This window comes from Phacochoerus africanus, chromosome 2 (assembly GCF_016906955.1).
Source record: "Phacochoerus africanus isolate WHEZ1 chromosome 2, ROS_Pafr_v1, whole genome shotgun sequence".
Lineage (NCBI taxonomy): Eukaryota > Metazoa > Chordata > Mammalia > Artiodactyla > Suidae > Phacochoerus > Phacochoerus africanus.
This window is the reverse complement of record NC_062545.1, coordinates 139,257,889-139,283,987: the sequence shown is the minus strand read 5'-3', so window position 1 is coordinate 139,283,987 and position 26,099 is coordinate 139,257,889. Positions and strand designations below refer to the sequence as shown.

Below are 26,099 nucleotides of genomic sequence, written 5' to 3'. Positions count from 1 at the left end.
CATGTCTACACAACTCCACAAAATCCCCATCGTTGGAAACATCTGGATGTTTTGCACTACATGGGAGAAAGGTCCAGAAACAATTTGGGTTTTGTTTATAACTTTCCATTTGGATGTCTGGCGTTGCATAGACACCATCCACAGGTGGAACAGATGCTTGGCAAAAACACCTGTCTGCTTTCTAAGCCAGTGAGGTTGAGGTGAGAGGTTTGCCAGAGTTTGTCTACCTCTGGGACAAAAAAAAAAAAAAAAAATTCAAACCAGAAGGCGCGATGGAATGGATGCATCGCAAATAATGCATTTTCTGAGTTTTCTTGTTTAAAAAAAAAGTTTTTAAAAAAAAAAAACTAAAAAAAAAAAAAGTAATAACATGGCCAATTTGTTACATAAAATGACTTTCTGTGTATAAATTGTTCCTAAAAAAAATTCCTCTGTTTATATAAAAAATCAGTAGATGAAAAAAATTTCAAAATGTTTTTTGTATATTCTGTTGTAAGAATTTATTCCTGTTATTGCGATATACTCTGGATTCTTTACATTATGAAAAAAAGAAAAGAAACTTTGTCTATTTTGAATGGCTGAAGCTAAGGCAACTTTAGTTTCTCTTACTCTGCTTTTTTCTAGTAGTTAAAGTACTACATGGTTTAAGTTAAATAAAAGAATTCTGTATGCATTTTTGGTCTCTGATTTCGTCCCTCCTCACCCCTTCTGGAAGAACCACCATGCTTCTGAGGCAGGGAAGCTAAGCCACATGGGGCATGTATGTTCACACATAATGTTGGGAGGGATCTGTGTGAAGGCTTTGCTTTACTTCTAACAGCTCAACCTTCTCAGCATGAAAATTGCTGCTGAACAGGGAAGCTATTCTGTTTCTCACTCCATTAAATCAGCTAGAAGAAAATCTGCGTAAAACAGAGAAATCTGTACTTGATTTTTGACTGATTTCATAGACTTTTCCTGTATCTGCCACTGACAAAAGCCAGGCCAAGGCAGGTTTGATCTGGGTGGCTCTGGGGCAAAGGACTTACACTCTTCACATTTTTAAGTCCTTGTCAGTCCCTCACAGTGGGCATACCTACTCTGAGGGTGCAGGTGATGGCCATGGACATGCATGCCATGTGCAGCCTGCCGGGCACCACTCAGAAATGTTACTTTCCAGCCGATGAGCTTGGCCTGCCCCAGGGACTTGATGATCAGGGCATGTTATCTTTGCCAGGGAGAAACGGTTACAGTAGGAAATGCAAATGCATGTTCAAAGGAAACAAGCTGTAAATGTTCTAGAATCAGACCTTGGACATATCAGGAAGCTGAGCTGATCACTCCTTAATAAAATCTGATCATGGGAAATTATACTTCAGTAACAAAATCAGTCTATGGGACAAGGGTGAAATAGCAAAGGTGTAGGCAGCAGAAGTACATGACAGGCCACACTTACTTAAGACCTGGTGAGGCTCACAGGTATTTGGATCTAGAAACAAAAGGCCTTTCTGAAAGAGGGGACTCTGAAGCTTGGCTTGGCCCCAAGGTTTTGCTTACCATTGTCACCAAGTGGTTGGCACTGAGGGGACCCTCCCTAGGCGACCGATGACTAACAGCAGGCTAATTTCCAAGGCTCGGGTGGGTGTCTGGCCTTGGGCAGGGCCGACATGGGAGTGCAGTGTGGTTCCCACATTCTCGGGTTGGGGGTGCTGAGCTTCCCAGCTGCAGAAGCATAGTCTGCATCTGTCTTCAGCCAGAGCAGCAGCGATTTCTTCTGAGGATGAAGGTGCTGTGTCTCTGGAAGAGGTCTCAGACCCTCTCCCCACCATGCCACTTCTTAAGACTACCACCCAGCAGAGCTATTTCCATATTTACCTCACGGTCCAGCTACGAGCCCATATTCAATAAAGCGTTCTCTCATCACTGATGGACTCTCCCCTCCATTCTCCCACCAGATCGTCACAACAATTCTGCAAAGGAAGGATTTTTATTACTCTCTTTTATAGAGGAGCAAACACACAGACATGTCCAAGACCCCCCAGCCATTACATAACCAACCCAGGGCTCAGCCTTTTGAAGCTGTGTCAGCTTTCAAACTGACTCAGAACTGCCATAGATCAGCCCCAACCCAACAGACCCCAGTGTGTGTCAGCAGGGGATGGGAGGCCACTTAGGACAGGATGTGAGTGGGCCCTCTGGGGTTCTCCCTAAAGAAGTTTGGAGGCCAGAGAGGGGGGATGACGTTCATTAAGAGGCAGCTCTGGGCCTCCCAAGTGGATGACATCTAAAAGTCTGCTTGGTGGCGCCTAGACACACACATTTTACAACCTGACATGACACTGGAGCTAGGGCCCAGAGGACCCCAACCTGCCACTGTCCTGAGACAGGAGCTAAGATTAGGAGGGTCCAGGGCTCTGGGTGGCAGGTGTTTGCCTCTAAATACTGAAGGCTCTCCACATTAACAGGCATGCAGCTGGACATACGCCAGCTGGCCAACCACCTCCCACCCCAGCCCACTTGCCGCCTTTGGTCTGCTACAGTAGAACTTTGATCTGTTTTATGTCAAGGGAGTCAATTTCATTTGCAAAGGGGGTCCTGTAAAGTCTACTACAAACGCACAAGTGTGCTGGAGGGCTAATGGTAAAACGAGCAAGTTCCTTTGCCCTGTTCCTTTGTTATTAAGGTGCAGCTGCTTTTTCTTACAGTGAATGAATCTGGGCACTAAGTGACGATGATTTTTTTTTTAATGAAATTAAGTGGAAAATGATAGTCATGAGCACACCAACATAACAAGAAATTTCCCAGAGCTTAGCCACCTTCAAGTTCTTCCTCCAAAAAAAATCATGTTGCTAATAGGGTTCTCAATGGAAATTTGCCCAGAAAACACTGGACAAGTAAAACCTCGCTGTGAGCAGCTTGGCACAAGACAACAGCACAGTGCCATAAAGGCAAAATGAAAGATGAAAAGGGGAGATTCTGTTTCTAAAAAGGTAGAGATAATACTGACCATGGCAGAGAAGCTCAACCCAGCTATTAACCTTTGCTTTAGGATCAAACAAACACTACTGGGGGAATGTAAAGTGGTGCAGCTGCCATGAAAAGCAGTATAGCAGCTCCTCAAAAAAAAAGTAAACACAGAATTACCTTATGATCCAGCAATTCTATTTATAGGCATATTCATAAACACAAAACACTAAACCAGGACTCTAACAGATGTTTGCACACCAGCGTTCACAGGAGCAGCAGTCACAATAACCAAAGGTGGAAGCAACCCGGCATCTATCAAAAAGTGAATGGATAAACACAATGTGGTCCAAACATAAAACAGGGTATTATTTAGCCTTAAAGGAAGTTCCGACACATGCCACAACATGGATGAACCTTTAAGACATTATGCTAAATGCAATAAACCAGTCACAACAGGACAAAGATTGTGATTCCATTTACATGAGGTCACTGGAGTAGTCAAATTCAGAGAGGGTGGGTAGAATAACGGATGCCAGGTGCTGGGGGAGGGGAGGGGGAGTTGTTTTCGGGTATGGAGTTTCAAGTTGGGATGATGAGAAAGTCCTAGAGATGGATGGGAGCGGTGGTTGCACAACAGGTGAACGTGCATAATGCCACTGAACATGCAAACATGGTTAAAATGATATCTTACCATTTTAATTTTTTATAAATTTAAAAAAGGAAAAAACCAGACACTAGCAACTCGGTGGCTCAGAAGCTGCCCACAACACCTGGCTGCATGCCTGGAGCGGGGTTCCAGAGTGAGTGCTGCACCTGTGTGTCCCACCGTGGGCTGGTCATGGGTCATCCCACCACACAGGCCTCTACAGCACAGGTCTGGGGTCCCAGCAATCTAGGCAGATTCACACAGGCCCACTGAATAGACTTTTAAGAGGGGGGAAAATATTGCTAGCATTTCATTTTATTGTCAGGAAAACAATAACTGAAGCTGGTTAATCCCTCATGAAATGTCTGCCTTTCAGAGTGTTTTTCTTTCTTCTGACAATAAAATAACCCTTTGTGATTTTGTGATTTCATTGGGCTAAATCCGAACTTTTTTCCTCTGCGTAAACTGTTTTACGAGCAATTTTTTAAAAGCCTCTCAAAGCACAGTTGAACTCTACACACAGGATTGAAACATTTAATTTTCTCTAAAGGAGCAGTCCCCCAGTTGGTTCCCCTTGAATGGACTCGCCAAGGCTGTTTCCTGTGCACCGGTCTTGAGCCTGGCTTTCTCAGTCTCCTTCAGCATTTCCTGGATGATGACCTGCAGGGCTTTTCCCAGCAGGCTGGCCGGTAGCCAAGGAGATAATCGAGGGACGTGGATGAGCGCAGCGCACCCATTTCCATGATGCAAAGACAGGTAGTAGGCATAATCGCAGACGTACCTACAAACCAGACCAAAGGCCAAGTTACTCCTTGGACCAGCCTCTAACTGCAGTGAAGAGTAAGCAAAAGCAGCAAATGTAGCATCCCCAAAGCATGAGGGAGGACTGCCACCCCGGGAGACCTAGGTTTGGTTCTTCTGTCTCAGAAAGAACATGCTGCTAGGAAAGAGCCGGGCAGACTGGCTCTTGGCCTCCTGATCCCATGACTAACAAGTGGCCAAATCCCAAAAGGAACCAGATTTTCAACCATCTAGTCTCAAACCCTCCCCCCACCCCTGTGAACCCTTCCCATTCAGGCCTGCACTGAGTCATTCTGTTGTCAGAGCTGCTCCGGATCATTGCTCACAATCCTCCAACCACGCCCCCCCCGCGCCCCCCCCCCCCCCCCGCCGCCTTTAGCAAGAGTTAACATAAATCTTTAAGTTAAAAGGTCCAGAAATAAGAAGGATACTACAAACCAACCAAAAAAACCTAGATGGAACCAGCTGGAACCAAGAGAGCCACCAATCTGACCTCCAACAGACCCTGGGTTTCAATATACACTGATTTTTACCACATTAGCATATGCACTTCCTCAAAAAAAAACCCTGCCCCTTTCCAGGTAGATTAATGCATATGCCTCCCCAGAATGAGCCTCACTCCTTGGCCCTTTGTGGGGTTTTATTTGTCTTTTTAGGGTCACATCTACAGCATATGGAGGTTCCCAGGCTAGGGGTCAAATAAGAGCTGTAGCTGCTGGCCTACACCAGCGCCAAAGCAACACCAGATCCAAGCCATGTCTGAGACCTACACCACACTCATGGCCACGAATTCTTAACTCACTGAGTGAAGCCAGGGATCGAACCTGCATACTCATGGATACTAGTCAGGTTCATTACCGCTGAGCCACAAAGGGAACTCCCTCATCCCTTTGTTTTTACTCTTTAAAATTAAATCCTTCTTACCAGGTGCACAGAAGTTGATCTGTGAACTTAGACCCACTCCTCCATTTTTTTGTCTGCAGAATAAGCTCAAACCCAAGCGGGAAAGAGAACTTCCCCAGCCAAGGCGGAGAGCCTTGGTCAGGCTAGGGCCCAAACAGGTCCATACAACTTAATTCAGGAACAAATTCTGGCACCCAACGTGGGGCACATTCCCTCTGGTAACCCAGGGCTTACTTGCTGACCTAGGGCTTACTTGCTGACCCAGGGCTGACAAAGCCAGCTAAATAGCTGGGCAGTATGCCCCTATTTTCAACCTCTGGGCCAGTGAGGGCTACTAAATTAAGCCTGAGATGGAAAAGCAGCCAAGGATCAAGTGGGGTGTTCCCCAGCTAAAGACCCCCCACCCCTACCCCAGCAGATCTAGAACAAGGGCACTTGCTACATATTGGGATAGTGTCCAGGAGACACCTGACATAAGGGGTGCTGACCCTGCCTCTACCAATAAAGCCGAGGCTGGGTGCAGGGGTTGGTTGGTAAAGGGAAAGGATCCTGGCCATCTGGTTGGAGCCAGAGTTGCCTCAGAGGACTGGACTGAAGGGCTGGATGTCTAAATTGAATCAATCCTCTGGTAAGGGGGAAGGTGAGATTAAAAAATTGGTCCCCTGGTTGGGCCAGTTCCCAGCAAGAAGACTGGACAGGACTGGAAGCCCTTGAGGTAAGAACATCTCATTATTTTGTGTGTGTGACATAAGCCCTAGTCTCTGTTCTTAATATGAGTGAGTAAAGCTTTGATCTCTGTTCTATATGGTTTTGTTTGTCCTAATGCTCTTAGAAATACTTGCCACAACTATGGGCGTGGGTTGAACACTTGAATGCCACTAGGGCACTCACCATCAAAAAGACTCTCATGAAAGGATAGGTTGGTCATGGAACAAGGTAGATGAGCATAAGGTACCCTGTCTACCAGAAGCCAATGTCCGTGTAAGTTAGTCACACTGTAAAACACTCACAGTTCCAACCCCTGCACATTCCCACCTCTGGGGTATAGTCAAAAATTCATGATGGGAGTTCCCACCATGGTTCAGTGGACACAAATCTGACTAAGATCCATGAGGACGCAGGTTGAATCCCTGGCCTCGCTCAGTGGGTTAAGGATCTGGCATTGCTGAGAGCTGTGGTGTAGGCGGCAGACATGGCTTGGATCCTGCATTGCTGTGGCTGTGGTGTAGGCCAGCGGCTACAGCTCCAATTCAATCCCTAGCCTGGGAAACTCCATATGCTGCAGGTACAGCCCTAAAACAAGCAAACAAACAAATGAAATGCTTAAAAAAAAAAAAATCTATGATGTCTCTTGTGTTGGTTCATCTCCCCCTAACTAGCGGTCTCGGGCAAGGTTTACGTCTCTGTTGAGTAGGTCATTCCTCATTATTGTCCATCACAGATGCCTAGGGATCCTTTGAGATGAGAACCCTTTAAAAATATTATTTTCACCAGATTTCAGGAAAACCAATTTGCCTGACTGGAGATGGAAGAACAGGACCTTCAAGTCATCCTTGAGTAAGAGTGAGAGTATAGAGAACAGGAAACACACCAAATGGGCATTCATCCTCCCTGCCCAATGACTTGTAACCAAGCTGGGACACACCCTTTGTGAACAAGCCTCCTTGCCTGCCAGAGAGGCTCTCAAGGCAATGTATCTGATAGGAGAACCCTTATTTCCAACTTCCCTGTCATCCTCTCTCTGGGGGCTTCTTACTGAAAGCACTCACCTACATCAGGTACTGCCTATAGCCACGCGGTGGATCTGGGAATGTCTAGTTGCTGACTTAAGGGGGGCTTTATAACTAAGGCCCTCTTGGACAGGGTCTTGCCTTCAAGCCCTTACAAATATTGGTTCAGTTATATCACCTGGACCACTTGGGGTGAGCTGCTCTGTTGGGATTTGCACAGCCACCAACCAGGGACGAGGCCCCCTGGAAAGTTGGAAACAGACTAGAAATAAGGGTAACCTCTCCAATGTAACCAAGCCTCTATCCAGGTGAATGCAGCTAGGGCACATTCTCCATAAGTGGAAATTCTTTGAGTACTGCCACTAACAAAGAGACAGGTTATTTTCTTTTGCAAGACTGCGTGGCCCCAATATAAAGTGGTGGATGGAGAGAGTTGGCCAACTAACGGCTCCCTAAATTATAATACTATTTTTCAATCGTACCTCTATTGCCAGCAATGAAAACAAGGGGATAAGCTCCCCTATGTCCAATTTTTTCATGGCTCTAAGCCAAAACAAGGGCCTCTGGAAAAAATGAGAGGCTAGTTCAAATATCTCTCTTCCCTTATTGGAATTTCAGCCTGAGGATTCTCCTGATTTCCTCCCTCCACCAAGGCTAGCTGCCCCCTTGTCCCACAGTTCACCCAAGACTCCTGAGTCAGCTACATCCACCCCTTCCTCTCTTGAATCCCCAATGTTCTCTACTCCCTCGAACTCACCACCTCCCTACCTGATCCCCCCTCCTCCTCCCAATGGGTGGGTCCACTCCCCGACTCTCCCACCTCTACCTCTCAGTACACCTCTCTGGGGAGTAGTCCAATGCACACCAGTAGTGGCATCCGATGCCAGCCCTGAAATCCATCAGCTATTCCCCCTTCGGAAGGTTCCCAGTGGAGGCAGTGGGCTGACACACTGTATATGTACCCTTCTTTTCCTCAGATTCATATAACTGGGAGAATGAATCTCAGGGTCTAAGGGAAGCCCCTGAGTGAGTCCTTAATTCTGTCCAGGGAATATTTCCTTCTTTTTTTTCTTTTTAGGCTGCACCTGTGGCATATAGAAGTTCCCAGGCTCGGGGTCAAATCGGAGCCGTAGCTGCCGGCCCACGCCACGGCCACAGCAACACCATATCCGAGCCACGGCTACGGCCTATACCACAGCTCACGACAATGCCAGATCCTTAACCCATGAGCGAGGCCAGGGATCAAATCCGTATCCTCATGGATCCTAGTTGGGTTCGTTAACCTCTGAGCCACGAAGGGAACTCCCATGTCCAGGGAATATTTCACATTCATTTCCCCACTTGGATGGATATCCAAACCCTCTTATACATCTTATTCTCTGGGGAATAAAAAGAATTATAACTAATGCAAGGGAGAAACCTGATTAAGATCAATCCAAAAAATAATATGGAGCATGATGTATACCAGCCTAGGCTCCAGGCTGTTCCCAACATGGACCCTGGACACTGAGAGGAAAATGGTCAACAGCACTCCATACATTTCAGCAATTTGATTCTTAAGGGCATTCAATCAGCAGGGAAGAAATCCATAAACTGAAACAAGGTTCAAGGAGTCATCCAAGGACCAAAGGAAAATCGCTCAGCCACACTTAAGCACCGAAGAAAGGCCTCTGAGTGTACACAAATGTAAACCCAGAATTAGTGGAAGGGCAGGCCATTCTTAAGGACCATTTTATTTCCTAGAGCAGCCTAGACATTAGGAGAAAATTACAAAAGCTGGACACAGTGCCCATTGTACCAACTTCCTGGCTGGTGGAAATCAACATTTTGAATTCCAGTTCAATAACGTGGAGGTGGATGCAAAGAAGAGATTTGAGCAGAATGAAGTGCAAGTACTCTTGCTTTAGCAATTCAACTTTCCAGGGACAACCCTCCCGCCCAAGGGACCCCGTAACATAAATGGGTTGTCTGGGATTTCAGAGACTATGCCCACAGTGGAGAGAAGGTCTTAAAGCCAATTAGTGTGCGCTGAGAGGAAGACCATTGGAAGAAGGGGGAGTGCCTCAAAGGTCTCAGAAGTCTCAGAAGACTAAGTGGACTGCCATGTCCTGGCTCATCTTTGTTAGTTGCACACATAAAAGAAGAGGGCTGAAGGGGCCCAGAAGCTCCTTGGAGTGCCCTGGAAATTACTGCCAAGGAGCCTCAGCTGACTCTGTCCACAGAGGATAAAAAAATTGACTTTTCAGTCAACACAGGGGTCACTACTCAGTCTTGAACACCCAATGAGGCAAAATGATCAAAGATAAATATAAGATAATAGGATTACACTATAATAGGAAGTCACAGAACAATTTTATAGAGCCCCTAGTGTGTGATTTGGAAGGGAAAATGTTATCTCTTTCTTATACATCCCGTAATGCCTGATTCCTTTAGTAGGAAGAGATTTACTATATAAATTGGGAGCTACAATTTTTTTTTCTTTTTTTTTTTTTTCTTTTCTAAGGCTGCTCCCGCCGCACATGGAGGTTCCCAGGCTAGGGGTCCAATCGGAGCTGTAGCCGCCGGCCTACGCCAGAGCCACAGCAATGTGGATCCAAGCCACGTCTGCGACCTACACCACAGCTCATGGCAATGTTGGATCCTTGCCCGCTGAGCAAGGCCAGGGATCGAACCCGCAGCCTCATGGTTCCTAGTCAGATTCATTAACCACTGAGCCACGACGGGAACTCCGGGAGCTACAATTTATATCAGACAAAAACTTAACCATCAAAATACCTAAGACTCCCTTCCATTCTGTAGCCCTAGCGTGACCACCAACTGCCTTCTGCCAGGAATAATGGCCCAATTAACACTGAGGGGATTAATCCCTCAGTATGGGCCCATGACACCAAGGGCAGAGCCAGAAGGGCACCACCAGTCATAATCAGGCTGTGACCAACTGGCTACAATCACTCAAATAAAAAACATTACCCCTTAAGTAAAGAAGCCCTGGCAGGCATTAAGCCTATAATAGAAAGCCTACTCAAACAAGGGCTTCTTTAGACCTTGCCAGTCCCCTTGCAACACTCCTATTCTGCAGCTTAAAAAAACCAAATGGGAGATACCAGCTAGTTGAGGACCGCTGAGCCGTAAATGTACCTTCAGAAGAAATTCATGCAGTGGTGCTAAATCCCTATGCCTTACTCTCTACTGCTAAACCCTGAGAGATCTGGTATTCAGCACTAGATTTAAAAGACACCTTTTTGTGTGCCCTCAAGCCCCAGAATCTCAATACATTTTTGCATCTGAATGGCAGCAAGAGAAAACAACTCTTGTGCTAGATGGTTCTACCCCAGGGATTTAAAAATTCCCCAATCCTTTCCCCAAAGGTTTTATCTGAGGATCTTCCTGACCCTGAGTTAGAACAGGGGACCCTGAAGGACAATCTAATCACCAGTCACACCAAAGAGCTTTCCAACCATAATACAGTTAATGCCTTAAATCATCTGGCTCAGAGCATATAAAGTTTCAAAGGAAAAAGCCCAAATCTCCTTCCAGCAGGTAGAACACTTAGGATTTATAATAGAAAAGGGCACAGAACACTATCTAAGGAGAGGAAAGAATTGATTTGCCAGATGGCACCCCCTAGTACAAGAAAATAGCTCTGGGGTTTCCTAGGGATGGCCAGGTTCTGCCATATATGGATCCCCAGTTTTGGCTTAATTGCTAAGCCCTTGTATGACCAATTAAAAGGGAAGAATCTTGATCCTTTTGAGTGGACTCCTGATTGTGACCAGGCATTCCTAGAACTGAAAAACCATCTCATGAAAGCCCCCAAGTTAGCTTTACCCCACCTGAGCTGCCCCTTCCATCTATATGTGAAAGAGAAGCAACTGCCCTAGAGGTGTTTACCAAAAAAAAAAAAAAAAAAAAAATTGGGACCTCTGACTTAGGTTGTAGCTTATTTTTCTAATCAATTGGGCCAAACTGCTAAAGGATGGCTGTCATGCTTATGGGTTATAACTACTACTTCTCAGCTTCTCAAAGAGGCTAACAAATTAACTTTGGACAGCCCCTGACCGTCTGGATCCCCCATCACCTCCAACCCTTTATAAAGGCAAGGCAGGCAGATTGGTTATTCCCTGGTTGAATCCTCCAAGTCCAAGCCATTCTTCTAGACAACTCATCTGTGACTCTAAGGCCCTGTATTATCCTTAACTCTGCCCCCCTGCTACCTCAGACAGGTCCAAAATTAACTCATGGTTATGAGGAAGTTATGAAACAAGTTTATTCCAGCAGGCCTGAATTGAAGAGCCCCTATAGAGAATGCAGAATTAGAATGGTTCACTGGTGGAGTAGCTTTATGAAAGGTGGAAAACAAAAGGCAGGATATACAGTGCTTTCCATCACACCAAAGTGGTAGAAGCTAAAGCCTTGCCCTCTGGCTGCTCTGCTCAGGAGGCCAGATTAACTATCCTAATCAGAAAACTGAAACTGGCGAAAGGGAAAGCTGTCAGTATCTACACTGACTCTAAATATGCCTATTCAATCCTACACGCCATGGTGCCATCTGGAAGGAGAAGGGAATGATGACATCAGGGAATAAACAGATTAAAAATTGGGGGGGGGATTGTGTGGCTGCTAGAGGCTATACTCTTGTCAAAGAAGATAGCAATTACTCACTGCAGAGGCCATCAAAGGGAGAAGCAGAAATAATAAGAGGAAATAACAAAGCAGACATGGCAGCTAAACAAGCAGCAGAGGATGGGGACAGACCACGCCACTCCTAAGACCCTATATTACACTTCCACATACATCCACAAGAAAGGGAAAAGGTGTTGAGATGGGGCTATTTTAAAAGCCCAGAATACCCAAAATGAATGGTCAATGTTCATGGGCAACTGTTCTTCCCCTTGGCCATTGCACCACAGGCCATTGGGGAAGCTCACCAGAGCACACATTATGGGCAGGAGGCCACATATCAATGTCATCAAATCCACGACTACTCCTAGTTCTGGAAGTCTCCTTAAGCAGGTGGCTGATGCTTGCCCTGCCTCCAGAATAACCCCAACACTCACCTCCCAAGGTCAAAGGAATGACCCCCACTCAATTTTGAGGCACATTTCCAGGTCAAGGCTAGCAAGGTGACTTTACAGTAATGCCCTGGGCACAAGAACATTTCTGATATTTGCTAGTTTAAAATAACACCTTCTCTAGCTGGGGAGAGATCCCCACTGGAACTAAGACTGCCTTGGAGGTCTCTAAGACCCTGCTCAAAGAAATAATCTCTAGATTTGGGCTCTCTAAATCTAGCCACAGTAACAATAGGCCAACCTTTATTTCTCAAATTACTAATGGAGCCCTAGGAATTAAATGGAGTTCACACTCTGCATGGGGAGATGGGCTTAAGATGGTGGAATGGAAGGACTGGAGCTCAACCTCTCTCCTAAAAACAACAAAATTTACAACTAAATGCTGGGAAATGTTCAACCAAAAGGACTGGAATCTTTCAAAAAGACATCCTACTCCAGAAGACAAAGAGGAGGCCACATCAAGAGGTAGGAGGGGCGATTACACGATATAAGCAACCCCATACCTCCCAGGTGGGAAGCCCCACAGAGTGGAAGTAACTGGTTCACAGAGACTCACCTACAGGAGTGAGAGTTCTGAGCCCCACATCAAACTCCCATGTATGGGGATCTGGCACTGGGAGAAAGAGCCCCTGGAGCATCTGGCATTGAAGGCCAGTGGGACTTGTATGCAGGAGCTCCATGAGACTGGGGGAAATGGAGACCCCATTCTTAAAAGGCGCACACAGACTTTCACTGGGTCCCATGGCAAAGCAAAGTCTCCATAGGAATCTGGGTCAAACCTTACTGAAGTTCTTGGAGGACCTCCTGGGAAAACAGGGGTGAATGTGGCTTGTTGTCAGGGAAGGACATTGGAAGCAAAGCTCTCACGGAATATTCAGCAGCATGACGTTCTCTAGAGGTGGTCATCTGGGGAAAATCTGGCCCCACCCATCAACACTGAGAAGCCCCAGGCCAAACAACAATTCAGGTGGGATCACAGCCCTGCCCATCAGTAAACAGGGTGCCTAAAGACCCCCCAGGAACACAGCAGCCTCTAATCTCATCTACAGACAAAGCCCCACCCACCAGAGGGATAGGAATCAGTTCCACCTACCAGTGGGTAGGCTTCAGTCCCTCCCATCAGGAAGCCTACAGCAAGCCCCTGTATCAACTTCAAGCCCCACAAGGGGGGGCAGACACCAGAAGTAAGAGAGGCTACAACCCTATTATCTGTAAAAAAAGGTCACCACACCAAAAGCCTATAAAAATGAAAAGACAGAGAACTATAACTTAGATGAGGGAGAAAGGAAAAACCCCAGAAAATCAGCTAAGCAATGAGGAGATTCTCAGCCTCCAGGAAAAAGACTTCAGACTGTTGATGCTGAAGATGATGCAAGACATTGGAAATAAACTGGAGGCAAAGATGGATAATTTATAGGAAACACTGGGCAAAGAGACATAAGATATAAAACTTAAAAAAAAGAGATGCAAAATACAATAACTGTAATAAAAAATTCACTAGAAGCGGCAAACAGCAGAATACAGGAGGCAGAAGAATGAATAAGTGAGGTGGAGGACAGATTAATGGAAATTATAGATGCGGAACAGAAAAGAGAAAAAAGATTGAAAACAAATGAAGAGAGTCTCAGAGAACTCTGGGACAGTGTTAAATGCACCAACATCTGTATTATAGGGGTGCCAGAAGGAGAAGAGAGCGTGAAGGGGACACAAAAAATATTCCAAGAGATAATAGCTGAAAACTTCCCTAACACGGGAAAGGAACCACTCACTCAAATCCAGGAAGCACAATGAGTACCATATAAAATAAACCCAAGGAGGAATATACCAAGACACATGTTAATCAAACTGACCAAAATTAAAGACCAAGAGAAAAATCTTGAAAGCAGCTAGGGAAAAGAAACAAATAACATACAAGGGAACCCCAATAAGGCTATTGGCAGATTTCTCAGCTGAAACTCTGCAGGCCAGAAGGGAGTGGCATGATATACTTAATGTGATGAAAGGGAAAAACCTCCAACCAAGATTACTTTACCCAGCAAGGCTCTCATTCAGATTTGAAGCAGAAATCCAAAGCTTCACAGATAAGCAAAAGCTAAGAGAATTCAGCACCACTAAACCAGCTTTACAACAAATACTAAAGGAACTTGTCTAGGCAGGAAGGAAAAGGCCACAACAGGAAACAAAAATACCACAAATGACAAGGCTCACCAGTAAAGGTATATATACAGTAAAGATATGAAATCATCCATGCACAATTATACCACCAAAATCATAAATCATGAGAAGAGGTAGGTACAAATGTAGGACACTGGAGATGCACTTGCAATTAAGAGACCAACAACTTAAAACAATCTCATATATACATAGACTCTTACATCAAAACTTCAGAATAGCAACACTCTGCATGGAGACCACGATCCTCAGGAAAAGTAGAAAGAACAAATCAAACTCTCAAAAGAAACTTAGCCAGATTATGTCAACAGACTCATCAACCTTGATCTCCTTTCACCCCAAAGCTCTTCTAAGAATGCAAACAGCCCCTAAAAGAAAGCTCAGGTTGAAACCACATGAGCTCATGGATGGGAGGCCCATTCCTGAAGGACCAGTTACAAAGCCAACTTCAGCTATATGGACCAATGGAAATGTACCTTACAGAGAGGGGAAATAATCAAAGCTTTACAAGGCTACGGGAGTTAGGAATTGCCTTCCCCTTCTGAGATGGCTTTATGTCCTTTCTCCTCTGGGGTCTGGGTTTATTTGAAAACCTGGAACGCTTGAAATCCACAAGACCAGTTAGACCCCAAGTAAAAAGGACCTTATCTAGTCATCATGACCACTCATTCTGCCTTATATTACAGGGCATAACTCCACTGCACCAGAGTGAAGGCAGCACCTAAGCCAGAGGAAGAAGTTACTAACCCACCCACTCAATACACTTATGAGCCTGTCACAGACCTTAAGTTACTTTTTTTTTCAAGGTGATATCTTTATTTATTTTATTTATTTATTTATTTATTTATTTATTTATTTATTTAGTCTTTTTGCCTTTCTAGAGCTGCTCCCAAGGCATATGGAGGTTCCCAGGCTAGGGGTATAATCGGAGCTGTAGCCACCAGCCTATGCCAGAGTCACAGCAACACAGGATCCGAGCCACATCTGCAACCCACACCATAGCTCATGGCAACACCGGATCCTTAACCCAATGAGCAAGGCCAGGGATCGAACCCACAACCTCATGGTTCCTAGTCAGATTCGTTAACCACTGAGCCATGATGGGAACTCCTTAAGTTACTTTTCAAAACGATGAACTTACCAAGAGATAAGTAATGTGGTGGACAGGCTTAGTAGTTGGCCTTGTAATTGCTATTGCCTTACTTGACTCCTGCTGTTTTGTCAACTCCACTCCCTCTGGAAAACATTTCCTCTGCCCATGCTGGATACAGAGAACATTAATATTGGAAACAGGATGAAGGGCTAATGTTGTTTATCTTTTTTTTTTTTTTTTTGGCCCACACCTGTGGCATGCAGAAGTTCCCAAGCCAGGGATAAAATCCATGCAACAGCAGTGATGCCAGATCCTTAGGCCGCTAGGCCACAAGGGAACTCCTGTTGTTTATTCTTAAGTTCCTCTTCCTTATCTCTTACAGCCATCCACACAGAATAGGAATTCTATGATGTAGTAAATTTCTTGAGAATTATAACCCATGGACTATAAATCTACCCTGGTGCTGGATCTGTACTCCCACCCTCAAAGTGACACCTATAGAGTAAATGTATTACATTTTACCCCTAAGAATGACAACTTCACACTCACCTTGGCTAACAAGTCTGCTAAACCTACCCCTCTTGAAGTTCACATCCCTTCCCAAACACAAATTTCCCTGCTTGGACCTCACCCCTCACATTAACATCTCTAACGAGGAGTTCCTGCTGTGGCTCAGCAGGTTAAGAACCTAACATAGTGTCTGTGAGAATGAGTGTTCTATCCTTGGCCTGGCTCAGTGGGTTAGGATCCGGCTTTGCAGGAAACTGTGGCCTTGGTCACAGACGCAGCTCTGATCTGACATTGCTGTGGCTGTGGTATAGGGCGATGACTGCAGCTCAGATTTGACCCCTAGCCATGTCATAGGTGAGGCCATAAAAAGAAAGAAAAAAAAATCTCTAATGAATAGAAAGCACTCACTCTAAAGTGTCATGACTCTTAAATGGGGCGTGCTGTCACTGCTTCTGTCTAATGTCCCTATCAAGGGGAAGAACTTGCAATAATACCCTGGGGCTGCTCTAGACTCTGATCAATGCTTCTTCTATTACCCTACAATTTAAGTGCCCCTGGATAAACTCCTATAGACATCTCATCCATTGGTGCCCTCTGCACCAACTTGATGAATACACATGAGGATTGCATGGGAGATGTACTTACTGGGAAGGGAAGACACAGGTTGTCTGGTGTTTAGTACATGGCCCTCCTAAGGCCTGGGGTAAAGCCACTAGTCAAGAATCCCCCAGTGACCTACACTATGCAGGTGGGCCTCTCTCCCCACACTGCAGGGGCTTGGGCTGGCCACATATAGAGGTGGTTCAACTTGCCAGAATATATGCTGTCCTGAGTATCTGTTCCTTTGTGGCGCAAGAATAAACCAATGGTCCGAGCAGAACAATTCCAACTTAAGCAGGATTAAGATGGGCAGAGGAGTAAGACAAGGCACTCACCTTCTCCCACAAACACATAAAAAAAAAAACCCATCTACACGTAAAATGATTTGCACAGAATATCCACTGAAAGCTGGCAGAAGACCTCAGACCTCCAAAAAGGGCAAGAAAGCTTCCATATAACCAGGCAGAACAAAAGGAAAAAGAAAGAGAGAGAGAGAGAACAAAGAGGAAAAAAAGGAATGAGGACAGCACCAGCATTCCTCAGAGGGAGCTGTGAAAGAAAAAGAATCTGCACCTTGGGAGGCCACCTAACCTATGGGGAAATCAGCCAGGACAGAGTGGGAATCTCAAAGCCTCAGAAACAAGTGCAGCAGCCAGAATGAGGAGGGCAAAGGAGAGCAAGCCACACAGAACACTGGTAATACCACTCAGGACACTGCAGACTGACACACTTGGGAAGGGGTTGGGCATTAAGACTCAGATTTTGGAGGTCAGTTTCAGAGAGAGGACTAGGGTTGGCTGCATGGAGACAGCCTGAGGGCAGTAGGGAGCAGTGCACTGCAGGCTGGGGAGTGGAACACCACAGTTGAGGGGGCGCAGGAGGAGACCTGGCTCTGTAGGAGAAGCAAGGTGCCAGAGTTGAGGAGGGCAAGAGAAGGAGGGTGGGACTACCACAGGAACATCTTTCTCTGTGCACATATGCAGGGTTCTCAGGTGACTCTTGCATGGGCTACAGGCAGTGGGTGCAAACTACACCACAATCTCAGACTCCAAAGGTGGGTGCAGCTCACCATCACTGGGGTCCTGGGAACAGGCACCACCTGAGGCAGTCACCTCAAGGGTTGCCACTAAGACACTGCAATCAAGAACTAGCAGTTGCCTTAACTCCCCTGAGAAGGCACATGTCCTGCTATTCCTTCTGCCAAAGGCTCTGGGCACTGCCTCCATATCCCTGAGGGTCACTGTCACTGCCCAGGGCCCTGTAACCAGGAGCAGCCTGTGCCCCACCTCCCCTCAGATCCTTGCCACTGTCAAGGGCCCAGAAACCAGGCACTGGTTACAGGCCCTGCTCATTGCCTCCATGTCCCTGGATACACATGTGGGCCATATACCAACACATCCCATGTCAAGGGGATGACTGAACATAATGAGGAAAAAAACAGCAAGCATCCAAACCAAAAATAGCCCTCACACCAAAAAAAAAAAAAGACCAAAAAACAAAAAACCCTCAGAAGCTACCCAGGGCACTCTCCCACATAAACAGCCCTCCAAGATGACATCAGATAGTTGTTTTCCCTAAACTCACAGAATAAGAAAAATATAAGCAAAACGAAGACGCTCAGGAACAATTCCCAGTTAAAACAGCAGGATAATTCCCCTGAAGGAGCAAACAATGAAAAAGACCTCTGCAGTCTAATGGACACTGAGTTCGAAAAGGAGATAGTGAAAATACTGAAGGAATTAAGAGCAGTTATGAACACTACTGCAGATTACTTTAAAAAAGAACTAGAAACTATGAGGAGACAAGAAAAATTAGAAAATTCATTTGCAGAGATGCAAGCTGAGTTAAAGGCACTGAAGAGCAGAATGAATAATGCAGAAGAATGAATAAGTGACTTGGAAGATAGAATAATGGAAATCACCCAATCAAGACAGCAGACAGAGAAAACCAAATGAAAACACATGAAAGTAATATAGGCGATTTATAAGTTAATACAAAGCAGGCCCACCTGCACGTAATACGGATTCCAGAAGGAGAAGAAAAGTAAAAGGGGATTGAAAATATATTTGAAGAAATTATGGCTGAAAACTTTCCAAATCAAAGGAAACAAATATTAAGATACAGGAAGCACAGAGGGCCCCCAAAAAGTTGAACCCAAACAGACCTATAGTAGGACATATTATACTAAAAATTTCAAAAGTCAAAGATGAGAGGATTCTAAAAGCAGCAAAAGAAAAACAGAGTTAATTATAAGGGATCCCCCCATAAAGCTATCAGCTCATTTCTCTACAGAAATATTAGAAGTCAGAGACAATGGAAAGATATATTCAAAGTTCTAAAAGGGAAGGAGTTCCCATCGTGGCACAGCGGAAGCAAATCTGACTAGGAACCATGAGGTTGTGGGTTCCATCCCTGGCTTCACTCAGTGGTGTAAGGATCAAGCATTGCCATGAGCTGTGGTATAGGTTACAGACATGGCTCGGATCTGGCGTGGCTGTGGCACAGGCCAGCAGCTGTAGCTCTGATTTGACCCCTAGCCTGGGAACCTCCATATGCCATGGGTGCAGCCCTAAAAAGAAAAATAAATCAAAGGGAAAACATTACAGTCTAGAATATTCCACCCAGCAAGATTATCAATTAAACTAAGAGAAACAACAAACTAAAAGAACACAGCAATACTAAACCCATTCTAAAAGAAATACTGAAAGGTCTCCTCTAAATAGGAAATAAATAAGAAGATATAGGATGGAGAAAATTCACAATTGAAAAGAAATCACTTAAATAAGCCAGTATAAAGATCTAAAAGGAAAAAAAAAAACTATTCATAAAAGCGATGAAAAACACAAGGAACAGCAAAAGAATAAACATGAATGTGGCTCTGAGGGTTACGAACCTGACTAGGATCCATGAGGATGTGGGTTTGATCTCTGCCCTTGCTCAGTGGGTTAAGGATCTGGCATCACCACGAACTGTGGTTACAGGTCACAAACAAGGCTTGAATCCCAAGTTGCTGTGGCTGTGGTGTAGGCCAGCAGCTATAGCTCTGATTCAACCCTAACCTATGACTTTCCATATGCTATGGGTAGGGGGCTAAAAAGAAAAAAAAAGATAAATACAAAGATTTAAAAAAGGACATCAAAATCATAAAATATGGGGGAAGGAAAATAATAAAATCTAGACTCTTTTTTTTAGAATGTGTTTGAGCCTATCAGGCTAAAGCAAGCAGATATAGGTAGCGGTTAACATTCTTGAAAAACAGGGCAACCACACACACACACAAAAAAATACAATCACAAAAACTAAAAAGAAGAGGACATAAGAGTAAAATAAAAGGAAATCATCTAACCAACAAAAGAAAGGAACAAAGGAAAAACATAGATTCAACTGGAAAATAAGGCTTAAAATGGCAATGAATACATTTTTATCAATAATTCCCTTAAAAGTCAAGGGACTGAATGCTCTGATCAGGAGACACAGAGTGCCAGACTGGATAAAAACAAACAAACAAACAGAGCCTACAATATGATGCCTACAGTAGACTCACCTTAGGACAAAGGACACGTATAAATTCAAAGTGAGGGGATGGAAAAAGATATTGCATGTGAATGGAAATGACAGGAATGCAGGAGGTGCAATACTCATATCAGACAAAACAGACTTTAAAACAAAGGCCATAAAAGAAAGATACCTAAGGACACTATGTAATGATAAAAAGATGAATTTTTCTCACTCAAATCTGGAAGAAGACAGGGATGCCCACTCTCACCACTGCTATTCAACATAGTTTTGGAAGTCCTAGCCACAGCAATTAGACAAACAAAAGAAATAAAAGGCATCCAAACAGGAAGAGAAGAGATAAAACTGTCACTGTATGCAGACATGATACTATACATAGAAAACCCTAAGGACTCAACCCAAAACTACTTAAACTGATTAGTAAATTCAGCAAAGTTGCAGGATATAAGATTAATATTCAGAAAGCAGTCGCATTTCTGCATACCAACAATGAAATATTAGAAAAGGAATACAAAAATACAATACATTTTAAAATTGCACCTCAAAAAATCAAATACCTCGGAATACACCTGACCAAGGAGGTAAAGGACTTACATGCCGAGAACTATAAAACTTTAACCAAAGAAATTAAAGAAGATGTAAAGAAATGGAAAGATACTCCATGTTCATGGATAGGAAAAATCAATATTGTAAAAATGGCTATACTACCCAAAGCAATCTACAGATTCAATGCAATCCTTATCAAATTAGCCGTGATATTTTTCACAGAACTAGAACAAATAATCCAAACATTTATATGGAACCACAAAAGACCCAGAATTGCCAAAGCAATCCTGAGAAACAAAAACCAAGCAGGGGCATAACTCTCCCAGACTTCAAGCAATATTACAGAGCCATGGTCACCAAAACAGTGTGGTACTGGTATCAAAACAGACAGACAAAACCAATGGAACAGAATAGAGAACCCAGAAATACACACTGACACCTATGGTCAATTAATCTTTGACAAGGGAGGCAAGAACATAAAATGGGAAAAAGAAAGTCTATTCAGCAAGAATTGCTGAGAAACCTGGACAGCTGCATGCAAGCAATGAAATTAGAACACACCCTCACACCATGCACAAAAATAAATTCAAAATGGCTGAAAGACTTAAATATAAGACAAGACACCATCAAACTCCTGGAAGAGAACAGAGGCAAAACATTCTCTGACATCAACCTCATGAATATTTTCTCAGGTCAATCTCCCAAAGCAATAGAAATAAGAGCAAAAATAAACCAATGGGACCTAATCAAACTGACAAGCTTTTGCACAGCAAAGGAAACCAAAAAGAAAACAAAAAGACAACTTACAGAATGGGAGAAGACAGTTTCAAATGATGCAATGGACAAGGGCTTAATCTCTAGAATACATAAGAAAATTATACAACTCAACAGCAAAAAAAAAAAGCCAATCACCCAATGGAAAAATGGGCAAAAGACCTGAATAGACTGTTCTCCGAGGAAGATATACAGATGGCCAACAAGTGCATAAAAAAATGTTCAACATCCCTGATTATAAGAGAAATGCAAATCAAAACTACCACGAGATACCACCTCACACCAGTCAGAATGGCCATCATTAATAAGTCCACAAATAACAAGTGCTGGAGGGGGTGTGGAGAAAAGGGAACCCTCCTGCACTGCTGGTGGTAATGTAAACTGGTAGAGCCACTATGGAGAACAGTTTGGAGATACCTTAGAAATCTATACATAGAACTACCATATGACCCCGCAATCCCACCCTTGGGCATATATCTGGACAAAAGTTTCCTTGAAAAAGACACATCCACCTGCATGTTCACTGGAGCACTATTCACAATAGCAAAGATAAGGAAACAACCCAACTGTCCATTGACAGACGATTGGATTTGGAAGATGTGGTATATATACACAATGGAATACTACTCAGCCATAAAAAAGAATGACATAATGCCATTTACAGCAACATAGATGAAACTAGAGACTCTCATACTGAGTGAAATAAGTCAGAAAGACAAATACCATATGATATCACTTATAACTGGAATCTAATATACAGCACAAATGAACCTTTCCACAGAAAAGAAAATCATGGACTTGGAGAATAGACTTGTGGCTGCTGGGGGGGGAGAGGGAGGGAGTGGGAGGGATCAGAGCATGGGGTTATCGGGTGCAAACTATTACTCTTGGAATGGATTTACAATGAGATCCTGCTGTGTAGCATTAAGAACTATGTCTAGATACTTAGAACAGAACAAAGGGAGGAAAAAAAATGTATACATGTAAGTGTAACTTGGCCTCCATGCTGTACAGTGGAAAAAAATAAATAAATTTTAAAAAGAGATGAATTTAAGAAGAGGACACTACCCTTGTCAAAATATATGCCCCTAATACTGGAGCATCAAACACATACAACAAATACTAATAGACATAAAAGGAGAAAATGATGGGAATACAATAATAATAGTGATAGGTTCCCAGGAGGATGGTGAGAGTCACCCCCACCCCTAGCCCCTGAATGTGGCAGTTCGTCTTGGAGACCAGCTGTGGACAAGAGTAAGCAGGACTTACACCCTCTCCAGGAATGTGGATGCTCAAGTTGAGCAGCAAGAAACAATGACCTATGGAAAACAATTGCCTGCATAGATTAACCACCTACAAAGATTAACTGCCTTCTGTCATTGGACTTGACCCCCTATCTCTCACTTGACCTTCCCTCCTCCAACATTGTTCCTGCCACAAGTTCCCACCATAAACTCCCCACCCCAGATCCTTTTATAAGCCTAGCATCTCCTCATGGTCAGTGCTGGCACCATTTTGAGCTCAGTCCATCCACTCTGGATGCCTTAATAAATTTCTCTTGCTTTACTGACTTGGCCTTACACATTCCTCCCTCAGCAAACCTAACAAGTAGGAGACTTTAACAGCCCACTCACATCAATGGACATATCCTCTACAAAGCAAATCAATCAGGCAAGTGCGATCCTAAATGACATAATAGAACAGTTACACTTAATTGATATTTTCAGGACATTATGTCAAAAAAAAGCCCCAGAATATACATTCTTTTCAAGTGCACATGGAACATTCCTTCGGCTTGACCACATACTGGGGCACAAAACTAACCTCAACAAATTTAAGGGTATAGCTATTATTTCAAGCATCTTCTCTGACCACAATGACATGAACCTAGAAATCAACCACAGGAAAAGAAATGAGAAAAAAAATGACTACATGGAGACTAACCAACATGCTACTAAAAAACCAATGGGTCAACAAGGAAATTAAAAGACACCTCTAGATAAATGACAATGAAAACACAACCATTTAAAAGCTATGGGATGCCGCATACCACATTAACAAACTGGATAAAAGCCATACGATCCTCTTAATAGATGCAGAAAAGGCCTTTGGCAAAATCCAGCACCTGTTTCTGATAAAAACCCTTCAGAAAGTGGGCACAGAGGGAACCTACATCAACATAATAAAGGCCATATATGACAAACCCACAGCTAACATCATTCTCAATGGTGAAAACCTAAAAGAATTCCCACTGAGATCAGGAACAAGACAAGGATGTCTGTCTCGCCACTACTCTTCAACATAGTTTTGGAAGTCCTAGCCACAGCAATCAGAGAAGTAAAAGAAATAAAAAGAATTCAAACTGGAAAGGAAGAAGTAAAACTATCACTATTTGCAGATGATATGACACTATACCTAGAGAATCCTAGAGACGCCACCAGAAAACTGTTAGAGCTCATCAATGAATTTGGCAATGTCGCAGGATACAAAATTAATACACAGAAATCAACCACATTTCTATATGCTAACAATGAAAGATCAGAGAAATTACCACTGCATCAAAAAGAATAAAATACTTAGGAATAAACCTACCTAAAGAGACAAAACACCTGTACTCTGAAAACTATAAGATGCTGATGGAAGAAATCAAAGATGACACAAACAGACAGAGAGACATAACATGCTCTTGGATTGGAAGAATCAATATTACCAAAATGACGATACTACCCAAGGCAATCTACAGATTCAATGCAATTCCTATCAAATTACCAAGGACATTTTTCACAAAACTTGAACAAAATATCTTAAAGTTTGTTTGGGAATACAAAAGACCCAGAATGGCAAAAGCCACCCTGAGAAAGAAAAATGGAGCTGGAGGAATCAGGCTCCCTGCCTTCAGACTATACCACAAAGCTATAGTCATCAAATCTGTATGGTACTGGCACAAAGACAGAAATGTAGATCAGTGGAACAGGATAGAAAGCCCAGAATTCAACCCAAGCACCTACAGCCAACTAATCCATGACAAAGGAGGCAAGAACATACAATGGAGAAAAGACAGTCCCTTCATAAAGTGGTGCTGGGAAAACTGGACAGCCACATAAAAGAATGAAATTAGAACACTTCCTAACACCATACACAAAAATAAACTCAAAATGAATTAAAGACCTAAATATAAGACCAGACACTATAACTCTTAGAGGAAAACATAGGCCAAACACTCTCTGACATAAAGGATAGCAGCATCTTCTCAGATCCACCTCTTAGAGTAATGACAATAAAAACAAAAATAAATAAATGGGACTTAATTAAACTTAAAAGTTTCTGCACAGCAAAGGAAACCCTAAAGAAAATGAAAAGACGACCCACAGAATGGGAGAAAATCTTTGCAAATAAATCAACTGACATGGTATTAATCTCCAAAATTTATTAACACCTTCTGAATACCAAAAAAACAAACAACCCCATCCAAAAATGGGTAGAAGATCTTAACAGACAGTTCTCCAAAGAAGACTTACAGATGACCAAAAAATACATGAAAAGATGTCCAACATCACTCATTATTAGAGAAATGCAAATCAAAACCACTATGAGGTACCACCTTACACCAGCCAGAATGGCCATCATCAAAAACTCTACAAACAGTAAGTGCTGGAGAGGGTGTGGAGAAAAAGGAACCCTATTACTCTGTTGGCAGGAATGTAAATTGGTGCAACCACTGTGGAAAAAAGGACGGAGATGCCTCAGAAAACTAAATATAGAACTCCCATTTGATCCAGCAATCCCACTCCTGGGCATCTATCCAGAGAAAACCATGACTCAAAAAGACACATGTACTCCAATATTCATTGCTGCACTATATACAATGGAATATTACTCAGTCATTGAAAGGAAAGAAATAACAGCATTTGCAGCAACATAGATGGACCATAGAAATTACCATACTAAGTGAAGTCAGACAGTGAGACACCAACATCAAATGCTGTACTCACATGTGGAATCTAATAAAAGGACACAATGAACTTTGTAGAACATATACTGACTGACAGACTTTGAAAAACTTATGGTTTCCAAATGAGACAGGGTGGAGAGTGGGGGGATGCTAGGGGTTTGGGATGGAAATGCTATAAAATTTGGTTGTGCTGGTCAGTGTACAACTATAAATGTAATAAAATTCATGAAGTACTAAAAAATAAAAGCATTTGATAAAATCCAACATCCATTCATGATAAAAACTCTTACCAAAGTGAATATAGAGGGAATATATCTTGACATAATAAAAGCCATTTAGAGAGTTTCAGTTGTGCCTCAGGGATAAGAAACCCATTCAGTATCCATGAGGATGCGGGTTTGATCCCTGACCTCACTCAGCGGATTAGGATCTGGTATTGCCGTGAGCTATGGTGTAGGCCACAGACACGTCTCAGATCCCAAGTTGCTGTGGCTGCGGTGTGGGCTGGCAGCTACAGCTCTCATTTGACTCCTAGCCTGGAAACTGCCATATGCCATGGGTAAAGCCCTGAAAAGACCCCCCCCCCAAAAAAGTCATTTATGACAAATCCATAGCCAACCAATACAATACTCAATGGAGAAAAGCTGAAAGCCTTCCACTAAAATCTAGAACAAGACCAGGATGCCCACTCTAACCACTTTTATTCAATATAGTATTGAAGTCCTAGCCACAGCAATCAGACAAACAAAATAAATAAAAGGTATCTAAATTAGAAGAGAAGAAGTAAAACTGTCACTATATGCAGATGACATGATACTATATTGAAAATCCTAAG

The 26,099-nt window shown here is 43.4% G+C and overlaps 1 protein-coding gene across 1 annotated transcript in view; it reads right to left on the bottom strand.

Moving 5' to 3' along the window:
* Positions 1–4,098: 4,098 nt before the first annotated feature.
* The window catches only part of PGPEP1L (pyroglutamyl-peptidase I like), a 72,197-nt gene continuing 50,196 nt past the window's right edge, over positions 4,099–26,099 (bottom strand). Inside the window, exon 6 of the mRNA XM_047769199.1 lies at positions 4,099–4,373. Coding sequence (XP_047625155.1) covers positions 4,127–4,373 — 247 coding nt within the window. The 3' untranslated portion in view covers positions 4,099–4,126. The remainder of the gene's footprint in view (positions 4,374–26,099) is intronic.